Source organism: Falco rusticolus, chromosome 3 (genome assembly GCF_015220075.1).
Source record: "Falco rusticolus isolate bFalRus1 chromosome 3, bFalRus1.pri, whole genome shotgun sequence".
Classification (NCBI taxonomy): Eukaryota; Metazoa; Chordata; class Aves; order Falconiformes; family Falconidae; genus Falco; species Falco rusticolus.
Window position 1 is genome coordinate 118,647,526 of NC_051189.1, and position 20,395 is coordinate 118,667,920.

The following is a 20,395-nucleotide window of genomic DNA, read 5'->3' on the forward strand; positions in this document are numbered from 1 at the left end:
GTTCCAAGAACACACACACTTAGACTATGTACACGACTACATAAATATCCAGTTTAATTTGCATTTCTCAGTGCAGACACAGAATCCAACTTCTAGAACATATGATATATATCAAGACGAGACGCAAAAAAGTTAAAAGTTCAGCCCTGTCCATGAGTATCGACTACCGGTAACATTTATAAAAACTTGACATTGTTTCCAAAATATGTTACGGAAAAAATAGTGTACAATTAAAAACTATGCAATCAGAAATTTGTAGGGTATATTAAAAGACATGCCTTTTTTTTTTTTGCCTTACAGTCCAAATTGACTCTAATAGTTCTGCCCAGCTAGCTCCGACAACTAATGCCAAGGACTCTTCACCCACAGATCTCAAAGCATTTTACAAAGACAAGTTCCATTGTCCTCATTTCACAGGGAGGAAACCAAGGCAGGGAAAGGTTAAGTGACTTGCCCAAGGTCTCACAGCCAGCCAGCAGCAGAACAAAGAAGGTAACACCAAGATCCCTTCTGCTCTGCATGGCAGAACTGGCTGCCTCTCCCTTCGGTCGCTAGCTGTGCTCCCCCCAGTCAGGAACAGCTTTTTTCCTCCAATCAACTCCAAGGTCAATTACACCTTAACTAATCTCCCCCAGCAGTTCCACAACCGACAGGCCAGTTGTTAATTCGATCTCCGAGCCTTGTTTGTAATTGGTGCAGGAAGAATAGTGTAAACAGTTTAACAACGTTGCTGCAGTTGCAAAAACAATATCTTGGATGACTGCAGAAGCGCCATCCTCCATGAAAGTAAGGCAGATAACATGACATCAAAAACTATCTCGAAGACAAATTTTAAAGGTGCAACATGCCTGTTTCAGAACAGCTTGTCACTTCTGTTCCTACTTGGGTGGCAGAACAGAGCGGAGGCCAAGGGAGAAAGAACATACAGCGAGGAACACAGCCGTGTCCAACAGAAGTGACAAGCAGCCCACCAGAAAGCATGAGAGAAAAGGCCTGCTAAAGCACAGTGCTCTCAGTGGAATATTTGCATAGATTGGACATTTGCTAATGATGCATAATTTCTCTTGGATACAGACAGGGAAGGGCAGTATGTCACTGAGCTAGTTACTATATATATTCAGTTAGACAGACACAGACAGACCGACCACATGGGACAATGATCTTTAGCTACAAGTATTGCACCAAGTTAAGTGCTCTTCTTTGCACACCCCTGTTAACTTTTACTCAGAGCAAAAATAAACTTTGTGAAAGTATATACAAAAGAAATTGCAGCAATTGGGTTAAAGATAAAATAACCTAAAGTGCATTTTAGATACCGGTATGAGGTTCTGTGAACTAGTCTTTCTGGACACAGTCAGCATTACAGAAGTGCCCAATTCGTACTTTGTTCTATATAATTCAGTACCAGCATTTAAACAGTGCTGATTTTCCATCCCTCTACCATCTACAAGCATGAAAAGCAACTTCCACAGCCTTCAACTGCATGCCAAGCATCTGCTTGCTTGGGTCACTGCCTGGCGACTAGAGCTACTAATGTTGGTAATTTGACCCACTCCACACATTTAAGCTTCTGCACCTGTCTAGAAACTGTATGTAACCAAGCGAATCCCCACAAGCCACAAACATCAAAACCTTAAACACAGAATGACCCGGAGCAGCACAGTTTTGCTCTCTGACTGATAATTAAAGGGACTTGTGAGACGCAGATTTTGCAGAGGGAGGGCACACTGTTCTCAGAGGCTCCAACATATTAACAGAACATGCCCCTTTCTGGGAATCCAATGTCTTATCAGATCTACAACAGTAAAAATGCTCCCCTTTATTAAAAATGTTATTGTGAATATGCTAAATGCTGGGGCAACAAGAGGAGAAGGACAGAAAACTCTCTGGCATCATGGAATCTAAGGGCTTTGCTGCAGCTGCCCTCTCTTGCCAGCTGCTGGCGGATCTCCTCCCATCCAAGCGTGTTAATGACCATCCCATTTGATCACACAGCACTGGGGATGGTACAAATGTCTGCTGTGAAATGTATCAGATACATGCGACATGGAACACTCTGGAAAGCAGACCGATGACACAACAAAAGCACACATCTGTACAATGCAACCAGGTGGGATGCACAGTCCATAGCGCAGCAGCCTGTGCGTTCACAGAATCACACTGCTCTTGCCTCATTACAAGCTCTTATTAGCTTCACCTGAATTGCAGCCACCCTGATGTACATACAAGAGAGTAATGGCAAACCCAATGTACCTAGAAGTCAGCATAAACTCAAAACGCATTGCTTTTCCTAGAACACATCAACAGAGAACAGTAGCTGTGAAGAGAAAACGGAGAGGTCACCCTCTGACACCCACTCAGAAAGGATGCGTGCAGCACCTCACTGCTGCCAATCACCACATTTCCAAATTAGCTGCAGATTTCAAAGCCTTTGGTAGATTCTTTACTCATTTCTGTCAGAGTTTCTGAAGATGCTATCTGGTCCAAACAGAAGCGTGGTTTAGGTGGACTAAGTCATGAGTAGCAAAAGTAGCATAGAAAAGCGCCTCCCTGAAAGAACGGAAAGGCTCAGAAGAGGTTGCAAAATCCCCCAGCTGTCACATTTCAGGCCACGTCTGGTACCCTTCTCCCCATCAGAGAAAACCCCACAGTTCCAGGGGAACACACACGCTCCTGCACTGGCAGAGTCTCTCACATGCACACACACATACATCCACTCGCCTTCAAACACCACTGTTGCACCACGCCAAAGGAAAGGCACGAGGCCCCTTGCAGTAGCCTGTGCCCCCACGGGACCCCCGCGCAGCTCCTCTGCTCACGCTCCTCCGAAGCGGAGCTCTACGCAAGAGCTGGCAGGAGACTCATCCCTGTGAGCGCAATCTCGGCCACGAAGGCCTGAGACTTTGTTTTGTGTTCAAAGCAGTTCTTGCTGCTGTGCAACCAAACTGCATCACAAAATGAAGCTGTAGGAGAAAAGCAAAGGGGGCCACCATCTCACGGCCCTCTGGAGATCACCACTACAAGAACAAAACACAAAACGCTTTGTTAATTGGCATTTTGTGGATGCAAACCTTATTGCTGCAGGACCCACATTCCCCACTGCAACAGCACTGCACAGCACAACATGCGCCAACACACACACAGAGGAAACAATTAGCATGTTTCCAGTTCAGCTGGTGCCCCCAAGCTCATCACCGCAATTACCAAACAAGAGCATTCTGCCCTAGCAGAGCAACACGCCACTCCCCAGGCACAAAGCATTCTTCACACAGCCTCTCTTCCCTCTCGTTCACCCTAACGGGACCCAGTTCTACCCTTCTGTGCTTAACTGGAAGCAAGTTACCAGAGAGGTGAAAAGCCAGCTCCCTGCAACCCGTTTCCATCTGTGCCGTGGCAGCGCGTTCACGAGAGAATAGCACGTGAGATGGCTTCAGCCACTGTCTCAGCTAAGACTGTGACACAGCGTTGGTAAGGCTACACAGAGCATGTCACAAGAGGGTTAAAAAACCTGCTAGTCATCCAGCATCCTGGGAAGGTCTGGCTGCACTCATCATTCTCCCCCCAGCAGGTACAGAGAGCAGCTTTGATCAAATACAGAACGTGAACAATCTCTATCCACTACACGTTTGCATTCCTAAATTTAGTGCGCAGACACACTCCACATTAATTGGCTTATAGTCATTATCTTTGTATCTCACTAATGACAACACTGTAAACTGAATAAAGACTATTTAATATTCTCTCCTTTAACACAAAAAGACTAACAGCCAAAGCCAGAAAGATGGATAAAACACTATAAAATTACATCTTTTAAAATAATGCAGCATAAATAAACCATTTAGAATGAGACTGCATTTATTGCAACATTACAGGCTTTTTGGTGGAAGGGGGGTTTGTGTTTTATTTACCCTGAGTAGGTTAGAATATAGACTTTCAGTTTGATATGAAAAACTACTATGTTGTGTAACATCTTTTAGTCAAGAAATAGCCCCGTGCACAAAAAGCTGGCATTGCAGTAGGTTGGAGGCAGATTCAGGCAGACATTATATAGCTTAACAGAAAAAAAAATAAGCATTTATGGACAGCTGAAGGACAGACTTGCTGAATCCAAACTGAATTTATGTTGAATCATTCCGAAAATTTTCCTAGAGTTGCTCTTGACAAAAGATGAGAGTAACCAGCAAAGGCACCATGCTCCTGATTAAACAGTCGCGGGGGTTAAGAGGATGACTTGTTTCCAAACAGAGCCAAATAAATCAAAAGAGCAGCAGGCACCAATCTGACTACATCTGGGACTCACTGCATCCTTCAAAGAGAGGCAAAGAAAACAAGACTCTTTGAGCCTGAGTAAGCAGGGGCTCCGATTGTGTTTCCATGTTGTGAAACAGTGTCTGCCACCACACTTCTAAGTCCTAATGAAATTAAATGAACAGATCTATTGGGAGCACAAGGTACTTGTGCTCTACTGAAATAAACTCCCCAAAAGTTTCTGTAGGCTTTAGTAACAGCATTAGTACAAAGCAAACCCAGGCATCAGCTCCCAACTCAGTGATGTGACAATTGCATTCCAATAAAATTGCAGATAAATCATCTTCTACAACAATGCCATTTTCTACTACAGCAAAGCCCTTTCCTGGGCTCCCCTTATAGTGCATGGTTAGCATCAGACATAAGAGACAGAAGAAAATTATAGACCCAAGGAGTTGTAACAAAGACCCACTTGCTGCCAGTACCTTAATCCCAAACATAAGTGATGTGCAATTGGAGACAAACTACCCCCCTTTTTTCTTTTTAAAATCTTTCTGCAAACGAGTAACCTTAACTTCTGTGTTCACATATGACAAGCAAAAGTGACAGACAGTGCAGCCAAAACAGTTCATATATAACTTACTCTTTTTTTCTTTTTTTTTTTACCTTTTCTTTTTTTAGATAGATTCTCAAAGATGGATGTACCTGGGACGTGACTAAGATGACATCTGTGAAGCAGAAATAAGCCACAAAACTTCCAAAGAGGAAGGAGAAAGAATCAATCCTTCAGTTTCTGCTTCTAAGGAGAAGGGGTTTACCCTCCAGGTGCAAAGGAAAATCTGGAACATCTTCACTTAGAGAAGCTGCTATTCAAACCAATTTCTTCTTCCCCCTGCAGTAGTGCTTCGATTGGAATTATATTAGATGGGCTTTCAGGGCTCTGGAGGGACAGGAAGTCCGATACATCCATGGCACTTAACGTTTCAGTCTGAGAGTCTGAAGGGTTAACTATCTGACTGCTCTGCCCGCATAAAGAAGAGGAAGAGGAAGGAAAGGTCTGAGGCTGCAGCTGGGGAGCTGGCTGCTCCAAAGCTTTTGAATCAGGTGAGGAACATTCCTTCTTAATGGTGGCTTTGTCCTTGGCAGAGTCTCGGCAGGCACACTGACACTGGCAGGCCTCCTCCTGCTTTATAATAATGACAGGAACACTGAGACCAATCTGCTGAACAGGGTTTCCTGAAGGTGAAACAAAGACAAAACACAACAGAACTACATAATTTCACAGCAGGGAAAGACAGATCATCTTTGTTAAATTAGATTGTAAGCACCTTGCAGCAGAGATTATGTCTGTCTTTGTTCAAGCACAATGAATACCCTGCAGCAGATGATCAATAAAGAAAAAAAGTGTCAGGTACTCTCTGCTGATGAGCAACTTGTTCAGGCTGAACCCAGGCATTAGAAATCTGATCTAAATTTTCACTCTCCTCCCCCTTCTCTAACAAACACTGTGACTTTTACAGCATAAAATCCAATAGAAGGGCATTCAAATGCCCCAGTCCCTACACACTAATTTTTGAAGACAATGATACAACATTACACCAGCTATTCTACCCCTCGGCACCAACACAGGTATTTTCCCTGTTCATTTTCTCTAGTCCACTTCCCTCTCCCATCTTGCTTCTCACACTTCTCCTCACTCTCCCCATGCTGCTCCACTTGCCTGGCTTCTTTTCTTTTTTAAAATTTAAGTTTTAAACTCACCTCATCTCTCTTGACTCCAATTCATCTTTGCAATATAACAGCACTGTAGGAAGCATGTTATGGGACACAACTTCTACAGTTCTGTGTCATTTTGATGAATCTCACAAATAATGCTTACCAAAATCAATTGTTAAAGAACTGATTAAGTTTACTAGTTCACTACCTGTTCCATGTCTTCATTTAAAAGAACAAAAACCAAATAATATCCTTTCATTTCTGTCTTTTATTTTTCTACATCATTAAAATACCATTATTATGAATACTGGACCTAATTTGTCAACCTGATTACCTTACAAGTTGTTAGAGAAACTACTACAGGACAGACCTCAACACAAACACCTATGAGTCTACAGCAGACTGCACTTAAAACCTCAGGAAGGTTAAAAAAAAAAAAAAGAAAAAGAAATTTCTTCAACATTTCTGCAAGCAATAAAAGAATTCACCACAAAAGCTGGTGAAGCGAACAGTACTACGAACAGAGAAAGAGAGAAAAGCAAGTTCAGTGTCAAGCTTACCTGTGTTGCCAGCTACTGGTAACGCAGTGGTAAAAAAAACCTTTTCTACTACTTTTGGAACTTGTGGCTTTAAAGAAAAAAAAAAAGAAAAAAGTGTGAGTTGATTACAATCATATTTCTATTGTTCAAATACTAAACAGCTGCAAAAGACACAATTGTACATATATTCCAAAGGGGCCACACAGGAAAACAATTAGATTATGACATTTAAGTTTGGTTCTGGGCTATGTTCTGGCTATTCCAAAACTCAGTACTATGTCAATATTTGTAAAGATGGGGAGTAATCACCCTCCGCACTAATATATGTGCTTATTAACACAGCTTGTGGGGTTTTGACAACTGAATGACTGAACTCAGAAAAAACTGCTCTGCTTGCTCACGCTGTGTGTACCTGCAGCCATTCACTCCACCATTTCCAACTGAGAAAGCCTAAAGGTGGCAGTATTCTTAAAGATAAAACACAAAGTCTCAGCTATCCAGATTTACTGGAGAACCAGAAATACTGTTTTGCCAGAAAACTTTTCATTATCTTTATCAGGCTAAATTAAAAAGAGAGAGATTACAAAATGCCTAAACACAAACTTTCCACAGTCTTTTGTGCCTCTACTTGTCAAAATAATAGATTAAAACCCACATTTATTCTCGGGCCATGTGGTGCACTGTCCTGGATAAACCAAGCTGACACCACCTACTGAGAGAAGCCTGTCGCTGGGGAATAGAAGAAAGCAAGTTCTCTCTGCACCCTGCATTTCTCTGTTTTCTGTTTATCTCTCTAGCTATTTTAGAGACTGCAACAGTGACACATTTATACATATCAATGTGATAAGCATTATACAATACTGCATCCTGGTTTGTATCTAACAATTACAGGTTTGACCACCTTCCTTTTAAAAACAAGGAGTCCTGGAGGAAGAAAGATGGTCCAAGCCATGCCAAAGCCACGCTGGATACACTAACCATTTGTTCTTGGCTTTGTGGAGAACCAGTGGCACCATTTAAGATCCATTGTAAGTTTTGCTCTCCCATGACAATGCTGGACTGCAGAATAGCAGTGCTCTGAGAAGGAGTAATTGTTATAGTTGGGTTACTGGTCAGAACAGAGTTCGCACCAACAGGCACAGTCTGAACTACAGCTGACAGGGGCTCAGTGGCACTTGATGCTGTTGGGGCAGATGCCCCAGCAACCACTGGAAGTCCCTGCACAATGGGCTGCGGTGGCGTCTGAGTGTGCTGCAGGAAGTCTTGGTGACTGGCTGCAAACTGTGTGCTGTGAGGAACAGGCACTTCTGGGGATTGTAAAACAGTTGCAGGATTTCCAAATGCAGCTTGCTGTGAGCTGGCTCCTATGGAGGAGGGAGCAGCAGGTGCTGCTGAGGCTTGCAGCGCTGAATGCGAAGGCTCAGAGATGCCAAGCTGCAGTACAAGTGGAAGAGACAACGATGCCGAGTCTCCTGCAGAAGGTGGAGCAGCAGCGACCGAGTCTGCATCGCCATTAAAACCTTCAATCAAGGCAGCTGCCAAAAGAAACAAAGAAAAATATAAATACCTCAGATCTCATAAGATCTGAATAAACAACTTTTTCAAACTTAGCTAGCTGATGGATTTTTGCTGAGCACCACCACTTTTACGTCTTCAGCCTAGTTCTCAAAAACATTTAACACTAGATAGTGAAATCTATTTAACGCTAGACAGTGAAATCTAAAGGTACATCCAAGTTCAAGAAGCTGGTATCACTGAATGCTACACACAAGCTGATCAGCCTCGTTAGCTCCCTCTAAGAAGCCTTTTTATGAGCTGGTTCATGCAGCTACATCAATAGAGGAAGCTTGAAAATCCTTGTGTGGAGAGTCGGAGAGCATCAATGTCAGCATGTACAACAATACTTGGTCAGTTCCCTTGTTGCTGTCCGAGTGTCATGCCATCGGCAAACACAGCGCATTTCCAACACAGAAGAACTTCAGCACTGAGGTTCTGTTCGCTGCTTAAGAGTTATGTGGGGCAGTAATCTTCAGTCTGAAATGCTGACTTAAGTACGTGCCAACAGAGGGGGAGAACTGTCAAAAAGCGCCCTCTCAAAATAATGCAGATACAATCCGTACCTGTCTGCTGAGAGTCGTCTTGATTTGCAGTATGATCTGGGCTCTGAAACATAGACTCAAAGATGCTTGCTGGTGAGATTGTGCTAAGATCTTGTCCATGTGTCTGGTGAATAGAAAGTAAAGAGGAAAAGACATCAGATGATGTTCTATCTCAGGTCTCCTTTATACTTTGCACAAATCCCAGTCAAGGAGCGTATGAATGTCAGAAATACCTCTCCAATTAACCAGCCACCTTCGGGAAAGGCAACATATTTCACTTACCTAGTGTAAAATGACACTTAGGTTTTATTACTCATAATCAAATTTGCTAACATAATGAGCGAAACCTTACAGAAATAAGTCCTTCAAAAGCAAAATACATTCTTCTGCATCCACACTTTGTTTAACCCTTTTTAATACTCTGTTAGAAACAGAAACAGACGTTAATTTGTCCTTGGCTGTTTGTGAAACCTTTTCAGGAGCAGAAACAAAATAGTTCTACTTAGATTGTATCATGGACTGTGCACTGTTAGTCACCCACACTGCTCTAGGAACTGAATGCATTAAAAAGCTGCATACTGCTTCCACATTGAAGCACAAAAGAGTGACATCCTCATCAGTACACAATTTTCATCTATGTAAAATTTAAGCTCAGTCAACAGTTATCAATAGGCAAGAACATTATTATGGTAAAACCACATGCAGAGCCTTTAAAAACAGGTTGAATTAAGCACTGCAAATTTTGGAAAATGCCCCGCTTTCACTCAAGTTATTCTGCTTTTAGGCAGAAATATTTATTTTTTGTTCCAACACTCCAAAAAGGACAGCAATAATACATCAGATTTACAGGCTCAATAGGGTATGTAAGAAACGTGCATCTTTTTTGTCAAGAAAGAGCCTCCTGCAAACTGCCACAAGACAAAAAAAAAGCAGTATTCAGTACATCTAAAACAATTCTATCCAAAGTCACTCTTTCTGTGAAGAAGTACATCTCTCCCACTAGTGAAATGAAAGCCTCAAGCAGAGCGTGCTGGAGGCCTGAACAAGCGAAGCAGAACCCACAGTCATACATATCTGATCTGCCACGTTCTCGTTGACAGGACAAGCACGTTGCCAGAAAAAAGCAAAACTCAAGTTACAGGTGAGGGAATTCCAGGGCAGTAACTCACCGGATTAGAGTTCTCCCGCAATTCTGAATCTGTTGATATGAGGCTTAAGTCACTCAGACAAAGTGAGTGGCTTGTATCCTGTAAAGGAGAAAAACAAATTATGTTACATATTAAAAAAATAGCGTCAGAAATGTTTTACTTTTTAAGAGTCCATACAATTCTGCCTTCACAGAAACTTTTTTACCTATATGTGAGCCATGTCTCAGTTCTAAAATCAAAAGGAACATTATTATAGCAAAAGATACTTAGCACCTATCAAGGATTCTTAACATCTCTTTCACCTTACTTCCAAAAAAAATCAAATGACCTAGAATTTTAAATTAGCACAGGAATGAATTAGCCTATAGAAAATAAAATTAAACCTTAACAGTCAGCATTTATTTTACGTCACACGCTTATTACACAGTATTGATTAAAACATAAGAATCTATAAGGAAAGCATGATCATATAGATATAATTGCCTATAAACCTGGGTACATGGCATACTCATCAAAGCAGCAGTAGCCCAAACGTTAATTTTAAATGTGATTAAAATGAATAGACAAATTTAGATGAGCTTTTCTAAATAACATTTGGTAATCAAATACCACACTAGAAGTTTCAGAAATACTGGTCCCACTGTTTATTATCAGCACACTGTAAACACAGCATATGAGAACAAACCCTACACCGCCACCTTGAATGCCAGAAATTCCAGAATTTAAACTGAATTCTCAGTTCAAAAGAGAGGCACCCATGGGTTTCTTCTCGGGAGACGAGGCACCAAGTAGTTAAAATTCCCTTTGAAAATCCCAGTCTTATAGGATACATCTTTAAAGACACAGACAAGTAACTTATTCCCAAAAATACGGTTTTATCACCATCAAACATGGCAGCCTTAGGAAGAAGTGCCACTAACCTCAGACACATTGTTATTGGGAAGTGCATTATAGGAATGTCCTTTCTCATGACCTTTCATGTGACTCTTGAGACTATACTGTGTACTAAAAGTCTTCTCACAGCCGTTACTGGGACAGAAGAAGGGTTTCTCCCCTATAGGCAGCACAGAACACATATAAACTTACAAACATTGTATCAGACACATACTAAAGCACCTAGGAGAGTAATAATATTTTATACAAACAAGACTGTTTAATGCTACTTCACACATTCAGCATTCTTGGGAGTCCTGCAGATAAAAACTGCCATTTTACCACGTGCACCGATGCAAGAACACAACATTTAATTTTTATGCCTCATTACCAATAGATTTGTGAAACATTCATGAAATTCAAGACCTGTCAAGCATAAATGGAAGTGCACAAATTGAATATTGGGGGTTGCCCTCACCAGGTGCTAGAGTTTGTGACTGGCCTTGTTAAACTTGAGGTTGACATCAGCACACTTCTCCAGCCCCTCTGGATCGCATTCCTTCCCTCAAGCCTATCAACTGCACCACCCAGCTTGGTGTCACCCACTTATTATACGTAAGTATAAATACATATTAAGATTCAGAGAGTTAGTATAAACTGAATACGCTCAATTAAGAAAAAGAAAACCCTTGGGACTTACCAGTATGTGTCCTAACATGTGTTTTAAGGTGGTGGCTTGCAGCAAAAGCCTTTCCACAGCCGTCATGCTCACACCTGAATAAGGCATCACAGAACAGTTAGCATCAGGCTTCTTTGATGCACTAATTACAACCTTAGATCATGCTTTGCAACAGTCCCAGGACTCTGAAAAGCAGGCCTAATGCTAATCTGTGCTAGTAATCAGCTGTCTCCCAACAGCTGCTCTGCATTCTACAGAGACTACAGCAGGGCTCTGAATGGGACTTTAAAATTCAAGCATTGGGGGCTCCTTCATGGAATAAACATTGCACCACAGCAGAGATGCAGCAATACGTTTTAAAAACATGCTCATTGTGGCACACACATTTGGTAAAAAAAACATAGCTTGACTATTATCTTTGAAGACAGCCATTTCACCCACTTTTACAGGCAGCTGAGGGAGCTCTAGAACAAACATGTTCAAATGCTGGCCACCTTCACTTTTTTCATCACAAGAGCAGCTTTTCATTCAGAACAGTAAAAGCTGCCCTTTGGCACAGGTGGCCCATTACATAAGTCCCACAGAAATAAAAAGTGCCATCCAGCTACTTACCGAAATGGCTTTTCTCCTGTGTGTGTTCGAATGTGCTTCCTCAGATCACTGTGCGTTGTAAAGTATTTACTGCAGCCTTCTGATTCACAGTTAAATGTTTTCCCTGTGTGAAGCCTCTGATGTGCTTTCAACCTAAAAAGCATGCCAAAAAAATCCCTCTCATGACTCGTAGGGCGAGAGAGCCCCTACCCGAGACAAACAAGTCATTCATTCAAATGTGCAGGACAGGATCAAAGGCTTAACACATGCTGAATGGAAGGTAACCAGCTTATGAAAGTAACTGGTATCACTTCCGAAGTCCCCAAGCAAATCTGAGAATTCCTTGTGATTGTGCACCATCTTCAACACTCTTGCAATATAAATAAGCTAAGTATGTCACCACAGGTTCTCTCAAACTACTCTTGGTATAGCATTTCCACATTTTCAGGGGAGGGGGGTTATTTTCGCATCTGTACCTGGAAGAAGTGTAACAGTTGTATCCAGACACAAACAAAAAGTAGATGCAACCAGCAAAACTGCAACAGCCATGTCTACAAGAGAAACAGGCAGAGACCTCCTACCTGTACAGTGTATTGAATGCCTTTTCACAGCCCTGCACATCACATTCAAACGGCTTTTCCTTAGTGTGCACTCGAACGTGGATTTTGAGGCTGTAGGAGGTGAGAAAGGCCTTGCCACAGCCTTCTTGATTGCAGACAAAAGTGTATTCCCCACGATGTGTCTTTTGGTGAGTGCGCAGGTTTCCTGCAGTGCTATAGGTGCGCGGACAGCCCTCAAAGGTGCACTGGTACCTCTTAACCTAAGAGACAAAATGCTGCGTACTTAGTAATTCTTAAGCATTTCTGAAATCCAAACAGGGTAGAACTGCAGTTAAACATCAAAGACAATGGAATAGATTTTGACCCCACAGGCAAACAAACAAAAATTATTGCATTTAATTATCAGGTAACAATATTTCTGCTGTGCTATGTGAGGAAGGAGTGGCACACACTGGAAAGCAGGCTGACCTTATAGAATAATCATCTAACAGGAGAAAAAAGGAAAAACAGTCTGAAACATTTCTAAAAATATGATAAAACAGCTGGGAAGGACACCAAGAGGCTACCAAACCTACCTGCTTTTCATGCATGCAGCACCTGTATTTCACTCAGGTACTTCTAGCAGAGCTACTTATTTGTGGAAGAGGAAGACAAGAGAAAACATACTTTCACAACCAGGCCCTCAAAAGCACTGCCCTGTGTGCTGAATTCCCATTAACACCTTGAATGAGAACTATAGTTTTCACCATCTCCTATGGTCTAACCATCGATCCATTTATTACTTCATTTTACCACAAAAGCACCCTTCCTTGTACTTTGTTGTTCTCTTCTGTGTTTACACTTCAGGCATTGGCTGTAACGAATGAAACAAGGTGTTTTACATCAAAAGGCAAGTATTACAGATTTCTCAGCCAACTATCTACATCACCAGGAAGCAATTCCATATTGAACTAGATTTGGTAGCCTTCCCAGCTTCTGCAACAGGCAGAAAGAGACCATGTAGAAGCTTCCAGTGTGCAAGTCATAACACTTAATTAAATCTCATTCTCTCTCATGAAGTAGAAGGAATAAGTCATCAGAGATGCTTGAATAAATTTATCTTCAACATTAATTATCAGACTGACAGCTTCCATTTGATTGTTGTAGTTGAGAAACCTTAACATCTAAAAGTGATCACAGAGCCCAAGAGAGGACTTGAGGGTTGACAGGCAAGATGCAGAAGAGGATTCCCAAAGATGTTGATTTGGAAAGTTTAGAAAGGCAATGCAAACTCACAACAAAGGAGCAGGAACTTGCAGATTTAGTACTCTTTAACAACTGGTCGGGAAGGTTATACAACAGGACATAAGGCAGCGATCTTCCTCTTTTCCAAGGCTCAAAGCACCTCAGTCACAGTACCTAGCATTACTGCTCAGAAAAGGCTGGAGCCTGTCTTCAAAAAAACCAATACTGAATTGGGGGTTGGTACCAGCAGAACTGGATGAACCTATACATAATGGACGTGCAACACTTACAGGTTTTTTCTTTATATACACCCATCAGAAAAGAGCATTTGATAAGCACAGCTCTCTACCACCATGGCTTGGAAGCTGGGAAAAGAGTAACATGGAATGCCTTGATCGGGTAAGTATAAAATCACTTTATCTGAAGTCATGCTCCTCTCAGAATAATGGAAATTTAGATAGATATGTTAAGTAGGAGCAATACCAAAACCACATTGTTCTTGGTGTGGCTAATTAAGAACCAAGTATTTTTTTAATCCTTCCATAAAATAACTAAATTTGAATAATGCTTTGTGTAACATCTCATTTATGAAAGAGACAATGGGCCCTCAGTAAAACCACTACGAGATCTGTAAATGGATCTCAAACGCATTTGTGTTTGTCCCAAAAACATCTCCCATTCACATACTACAAAGGCACAAGAATAAGGACGGCTGAGGGCATCGGGAGCACGTTATTACTAGTATTATCACGCTAACAGCTGTTGGCACTGTTGGACCATACCAGTGCTATAAGGTACAAAGGAAGGTACATGCCTTCAGGTTCTGTTTCTCAAATAGTCGGCGTAACAGCCCTTAATGCTGTCAATTTGAGCCACGTGCACTTGGCATTTCCTCTTAAAAGCATGCCTCCTAGATCCTACACCAAGTCCCTGAGAACCGAAGCACTCAAAGGATAATCCATTGCATGCTTTCACTCCTCTCTCTATATATGTTTAAGGCCTTCGTAACTGTAACTACAGAACCGGGGTCTAAGCACCACAGCACACGTCTCAGGGCGTAACCACCAGGTTACTCAGTCCCAGGCTCTACCTGTCCTGATCACCTCTAGAACAAGGGCAGCTCTTCAGCAAGAGCAGGGATTTCGCTTAACTAAACACGTTGTCCTGACAGCTGCCCAGGAAGCACTGCAGTCACACAGCGCCCTGGCACAAACTTATACCAGGTATAATTTGGGTTCTAGATGGCTCTCCATAAGGAGAAACAAACAAAAAAAAAATAGTCTCTCAGTTTCTTCCAACCTGTTTTGTGGGGGACAGGGTTGCCAGTAGGACCCCTTTAAGAAAGCTTTATAAAGTCTGCGTATTCAGGAGCCGAGCAATCTCCTGTGTAGTCACAATCTGCAGTCTCTTGTTGATACCACAACAGGCGAGCATCTACCTTCACCTCCCTTTGATAAAACCTTAGTGTTTGGAGAATATTAGAGCAGGTTAGATATAAAAGAGATCTTTACACAGAGCATAGAAATATCGTAACTATAAAGCCAGAAAGCCATAAGACAACTATAAAGTAAGTAGCAGTAGTTTTCATTTTAGCTAGTACTGAACTCAATTCCTGCCCCTTACATAATAGTTGATGTTAACAGCATATTGCTAAATGGAGATGAGATTTCAAGCTATTTATTATCAACACTTATCACTCAATCCAGGGAGAAACTTTACCCTCAAATAGAGAATTGAACAGTGAATTACACATCCAGGAACCAGTTCTCCATGCTTCTCCTATTTCACATAACAGATGAGAAGCAACACTATCTCACAGAACTGTAACTACCAGGAAAAATATTGAGCTATTGCAAAATACAGAAGGGGAGGAAAGGATAGCAGAAAGAAATTAAGAGGATGGAGGAAAAACAAGTATAAAAAAGTATTTTTTTCTGTCAGTCTTACTAGGATATTACCCATACTAAGGGGCTTATTGAAAACTACAGTTCAGGAGCCTTACTGCCAAAACACAAAAAACCTCCTCTCTCAAAATATCTTGCCCTGTTGAAGGGCCACTTCTTCCAGTCCTCACCACATTCCCATCTAACAAGGGAGACTGGCAATTTGTTTGTGGTTCTATGTTTTCTTTTAACAAAATGGACAGGGAAGAGGACCTACTCTACAATCCACTGTAGCAGCTTTAATTTTTTATTTTTTTAAAAAAGCAGCTAATTAGGAGATTAATTCAATTTCTTTTAATACTACATTCTATTTAAGATACACTGTTTTCTCTATTTCGATAGCCACTAGTTACCTAGGCTGTCCTAAGTACAGGGAATATGATGAATTCCTGTGATAACATGTAAGAACATGCCATGTTCGGACTCGTGACCTGACAGTCTGCTGTGAAATTCACAATACAGAGCAAATTCTTGCTGAATCTTTCTCCTCCTGTGATCCAAGGTTTACTATGAAGCATTTAACTTACTACAGATTTTCTAGTCAAGAAATATATGTGTGCTAAAGCAATGGAAGCAGTACACTACACCAAAAGCAGCTGTCGATGTTTGCATCTGATTCCCCCTTGATTTATTACAAGACAGTAAAAAGAGGAAAGATGAAAAGCATCAAGTGTTTAAATTGAACAAATGATCTAGATGGTATGACCAACAGTAACTGGAAGAGATTCTGGAGGTCTCCACATTTTTATCTAGTCACCTGGCATTATTAGAAGCATTGTACAAAGAAGGAAACAGTAATTTCACTGTAAAGCAACTTGGCTTAAATTTATAGTTCAAACCAAGTAAAAGTTATCAACAAATATCCAAGCATTATGATACAGACTGTACATAATTAAGAAGTTTGGTTGCGTTGAGTCAGCCAAAACACAAGAGCATAGACTGATAACGCACAGACACAAGGTCAGAAAGTACATTTTATTAGATGAAGGGGTACATTATCCTCACCAAGGATTATCAAATTGAATGTTCCCTATTAAGCGTTTTAAGACAGCTGGAAATTAACATTTTACATACACTGCAGTACACTCTCCACAGTACTTCCCATAATCCACAAGTGATTTGACACAAGCATAAACTACCTAAAATCAAGTGAGAAGTCTGTTAAGCTTTCTATGTGTTCACATTTAGTTCTAGAAAAGTGAAACAAGACAACCAAAAGAAAAAAAAGGGAGAATATTAATTATAAATTAAGGATTTGGTTCCTAGCTGCCAGTGCATGTACTTAAAGGAAGACAGCAGGAAACACTTCCAGTTTAATGGCCTCCACTATGACAATGGCCTTGCAGTGCTCCCCCTTCTATCAAAGGCCAAATCTTTCACAAATTATTTTAAGCATACTGCAGACAGAAGCAATACTACCACCACATTCTAAGCAAAATAAAACTTTCTGTAAAGCAGCAAGCATGTAATTATCTTCTCACATTAGCCCATCAAATAAGCGCTGATCATACACATAAAACTATGTAGACACTGACCGCGAAAGACCTGCGGTTACAGCGGCAAGTACTCAAGACTATCACCATATGCAAGCAACAACAAAAAAGAAACATGGCAGCACAGGAAAAGACACAGATGGCAAGGATGCAAAGCATACACAAACAAGTTGCTTTGAAGACAAAGGCTGTAGCTGCATCACATACGCTTTTTGCAAAGGACAGTGTGCTATCTCTCCAAGGAGATGCACCAGAGGGAAGCTAGAAGAGCCTTAATTAAGCATTTACCTTAGAAGCAGGAACTAATCGACCAATAATCAACAAGACTGGTGAAAATGGAGCCTGACACACTGCCAAAGTCTGCTTAAACCACTCAGTTTGCCTTTAACTCATCTTGTGTTTAAGATATTTCCCCTTAAATTGCTAATTTTCCTACATCACCAATAAAGACAAAAATTAATTAATATGAAATACAAGACAATCACATTTACTCTTACAGACAGAAGTATAGTGAGAGAAGTATAATGTAACAAAAGGAAATTAAAGGTAATCAATGAGGTGTAAAACCCTATTTTGCTTCATAAATGTCTAAGACTGACCTGAAAACGTAAGACTTAATAACAGTTATCTTCACTGTTAGAACTGCTGCAGATGCTTTGAAAGCACCAAAGAACTGGACTGCTGCCTTTTAGAGAGGAGCCAAATGTTCAGGGGTTTTAGAGCTTTCCCCTCCCCATCTGCAGACAACTTACCAAGCATTTGAAACAGCAGGACAAAAAGGGCTTTTACAAGATGGAAGCATCACATATGCTTAGGGTTTGTTTCCACTGCACATGAATTATAGTGTAACTCCCCTCCCCCCACCACAGAAAATTAGTTTGAGGTGAAAAATAAATTCAGATAGAGGATTTCATCAGGAAATTCCAGGTCTTACAAGCCTTTTTTAAAAAAGGAGAGGTGACTAAATAAAATCAGTTTAATTGTATGTGCAATCACCAACACATGTTTTAGCTTGTACACCCTGTTTGCAGACACCACGGATTGCAAGCTTATTACCCTACAAAAAGAAACTACTGATATGACTGACATACAAAAATCAGATGTTTTAGCAGCTAAGGATGTAGGGTAGAGCAGTAGCTAAAATGAGTAATAACTGAGCAAAAGGAGTTCCTTAGACATAAATGGGCTTATTGAACAAACCTGAGTCCAGAAGTTTCGTAATTGCAGAGCTGACCTCCTACAGCCCCATTTCCTTGCTGCCGAGAACACAATAATGAAGGTTCCCTGCTAATCTGAATTATTCAGACCACTCAGACCCAGCTTCCTCTCCCAGCAAGGGCTCATTTCTGCAATTCTCTCTTACACTGAGTATTAGTTACACAAGTAGTTGATACTACTACCACTGATACTAGCACAGACACGTGTATATATCCTGCTTTGTTTAACTCAGAAGGGCCAAAAAGGACCACAAAGTTGTCACCATGTCGGTGTATCAGTTAACTTCACATTGCTTTTGCACCTAAAAAACAAGAATCCCAAGTCAGTCTGGACAAGCCCTCACCACTCTGCACCCAGGCAGAATTCATGAAGGAAACAGAATTAAAACTGATTGCCATTTTGAATATGTAAACTGACTCAAGCTTTCAAAACACAACAGATGGTGGTTTAAAGCTTTCCTTATTTTCTTCTCACAGTTCCCCTGTGAATGACACAATAAAACTACAAGTAATTTTAAGTCTGGCATCTTAAGTTTTACTGTACCTAAAACTAGCGCCAACAGTCTGGAATTTAACCTGTAACTTGGATGTGTTTTTCTCAGTGTGGTTAACCACAAAGTAACAGAGCTCATGCTCTTCTTAGTTATCTCTGAATTCAGGAAATAATTGCCCAAACAGAAGAAAAATAAAAAACTACTACAGTTACATACACTACTAATATAAACACACTTTCAGTAGCGCACTCCCCTGTTATCTAGTGTGCTACTGCTTGAAAAAAAGTGCTTCCTAGCTGCTTCACAAGGAAGCAGCCAAATATTTGAGTGAAAACTGATGACACTCACAGCTTTGCCACTGACCCACTAAGCAGCTGTAGAAACAGTCATACCCTACCAGCACAAAGCATTACTATCACTAGAAGTAACAGCAGATTTAACGGAGTGTAATTCGCTGTGTGGTAACCTTTAAGAACAAGGGAAACTTCTGTCTACCTCCCAGCAAACAGCTCTGAAAAACACATTTTCAAGGCATTTAAGGTCACCGGGTGAAAAGCACTCACAATAAGCACAAAATTCAGAATGATATTTAGCTACTTACTTCTTTAAGCTTGGTTTCTGGGCATTCAGACTGCAAAGTGAGCGTTGCTCCTTCAATATTTCTTGGCATAGGAGTTGAACCAGGATTTATCGTTAGATGAATCTGATCTGGAGAAATAATGTGTTGCACATAACCCTGGGACATTCCTTCATGGTCTGCTATTAAATGAAATCCTTCTTCATGACCCTCTGGTAAAAAAGGCAAGTGATCACCACACTGTCCTTCATCCTCATCATCTTCCAAGACATTGTGGTCCTGCTCTATGAGAACAGTTGTCCTGTCATAGACTGTCCCAGACGATGAAGAAACCAGCCCGTTTTTGTCAGCAAACCTCATCATATTGTCATCCTGGGTTAAATCGTCTTCCTCCACTTCATAGTAGATAACGTTGCCTTCAGGACTGTTCTCCCCCATGGCTCACCGCCTCTCAGTGCGATATCGTGAAGTTCGACCGTAACGACTCATCTGCAACAGAAGGACGGGCGGCGGGAGGGGGGTGGGGGTGTCAGGCGGATCTGCCCCCCAGCCCGGCCCCCCACTCCGCTCCGCGGCACAGCGTCGCGCGGGCGCCCCACGACCCAGGCCACGCACCCGGTCGCGGGGCGGGCGGAGACGGCGGCGGAGGCACCGAGCCGTGCGCCGCGGCCCCCGCCCCGTGGGCCGGGGAAGGCGTCCCCTCCCCGAGCGCGACACTACCCCACCCGGCCCGGCCCCCGCTGCCACGCCGCCCCGCAGGGAGCCACTGCCAGGGCCGGCACGGGACCGCGCCGCCCCACAGCCCAGACGCCCGGGCGCAGCCCCGCCGCCCTCCAGCCAGCCCCGCCGCGCTCACCGGGCTCCCGGCAGCGGCGGCACCTCCTTCCCCACCCCAGCGGCACCATGATTACCAGCACACTCACTTCCGCTTCCGGCCGCGCACGGCCCGACGGGAGCTCCACGCCTACCGCGGGGCCCCACGGGAAGGGGCGGG

General features: G+C 42.1%; 1 protein-coding gene across 2 annotated transcripts; it reads right to left on the reverse strand.

The window, feature by feature from the left end:
- Positions 1 to 29: 29 nt before the first annotated feature.
- MTF1 (metal regulatory transcription factor 1) lies at positions 30 to 20,342 on the reverse strand. 2 transcript variants are annotated; one of them, XM_037379360.1, is made up of 11 exons: positions 20,258 to 20,342; positions 19,426 to 19,890; positions 12,475 to 12,713; positions 11,915 to 12,046; positions 11,324 to 11,397; positions 10,671 to 10,804; positions 9,772 to 9,849; positions 8,624 to 8,726; positions 7,482 to 8,038; positions 6,525 to 6,591; positions 30 to 5,484 (listed from the first exon to the last, which is right to left on the reverse strand). In XM_037379360.1, the coding sequence occupies exons 2-11, from the start codon at positions 19,837 to 19,839 to the stop codon at positions 5,099 to 5,101; spliced, it is 2,184 nt and encodes a 727-aa protein (XP_037235257.1). In that variant the 5' UTR covers positions 19,840 to 19,890; positions 20,258 to 20,342; the 3' UTR covers positions 30 to 5,098. The 2 variants fall into 2 exon arrangements, with proteins under 2 accessions (XP_037235257.1, XP_037235256.1); XM_037379359.1 differs by having other exon boundaries at positions 30 to 5,517.
- Between the last annotated feature and the right edge of the window lie 53 nt (positions 20,343 to 20,395).

What these genes read in the sequence shown, in the direction of transcription:
- MTF1 (XM_037379359.1), bottom strand. Translation starts at nt 19,839, where the DNA reads ATGGGGGAGAACAGTCCTGAAGGCAACGTTATCTACTATGAAGTGGAG. An exon ending in GCATTCAATACACTGTACAG is followed by an intron (nt 12,047 to 12,474) that starts GTAGGAGGTCTC and finishes CATGCTTTTTAG; the next exon opens with GTTGAAAGCACATCAGAGGC. An exon ending in ACATGTTAGGACACATACTG is followed by an intron (nt 10,805 to 11,323) that starts GTAAGTCCCAAG and finishes TGCTGCCTATAG; the next exon opens with GGGAGAAACCCTTCTTCTGT.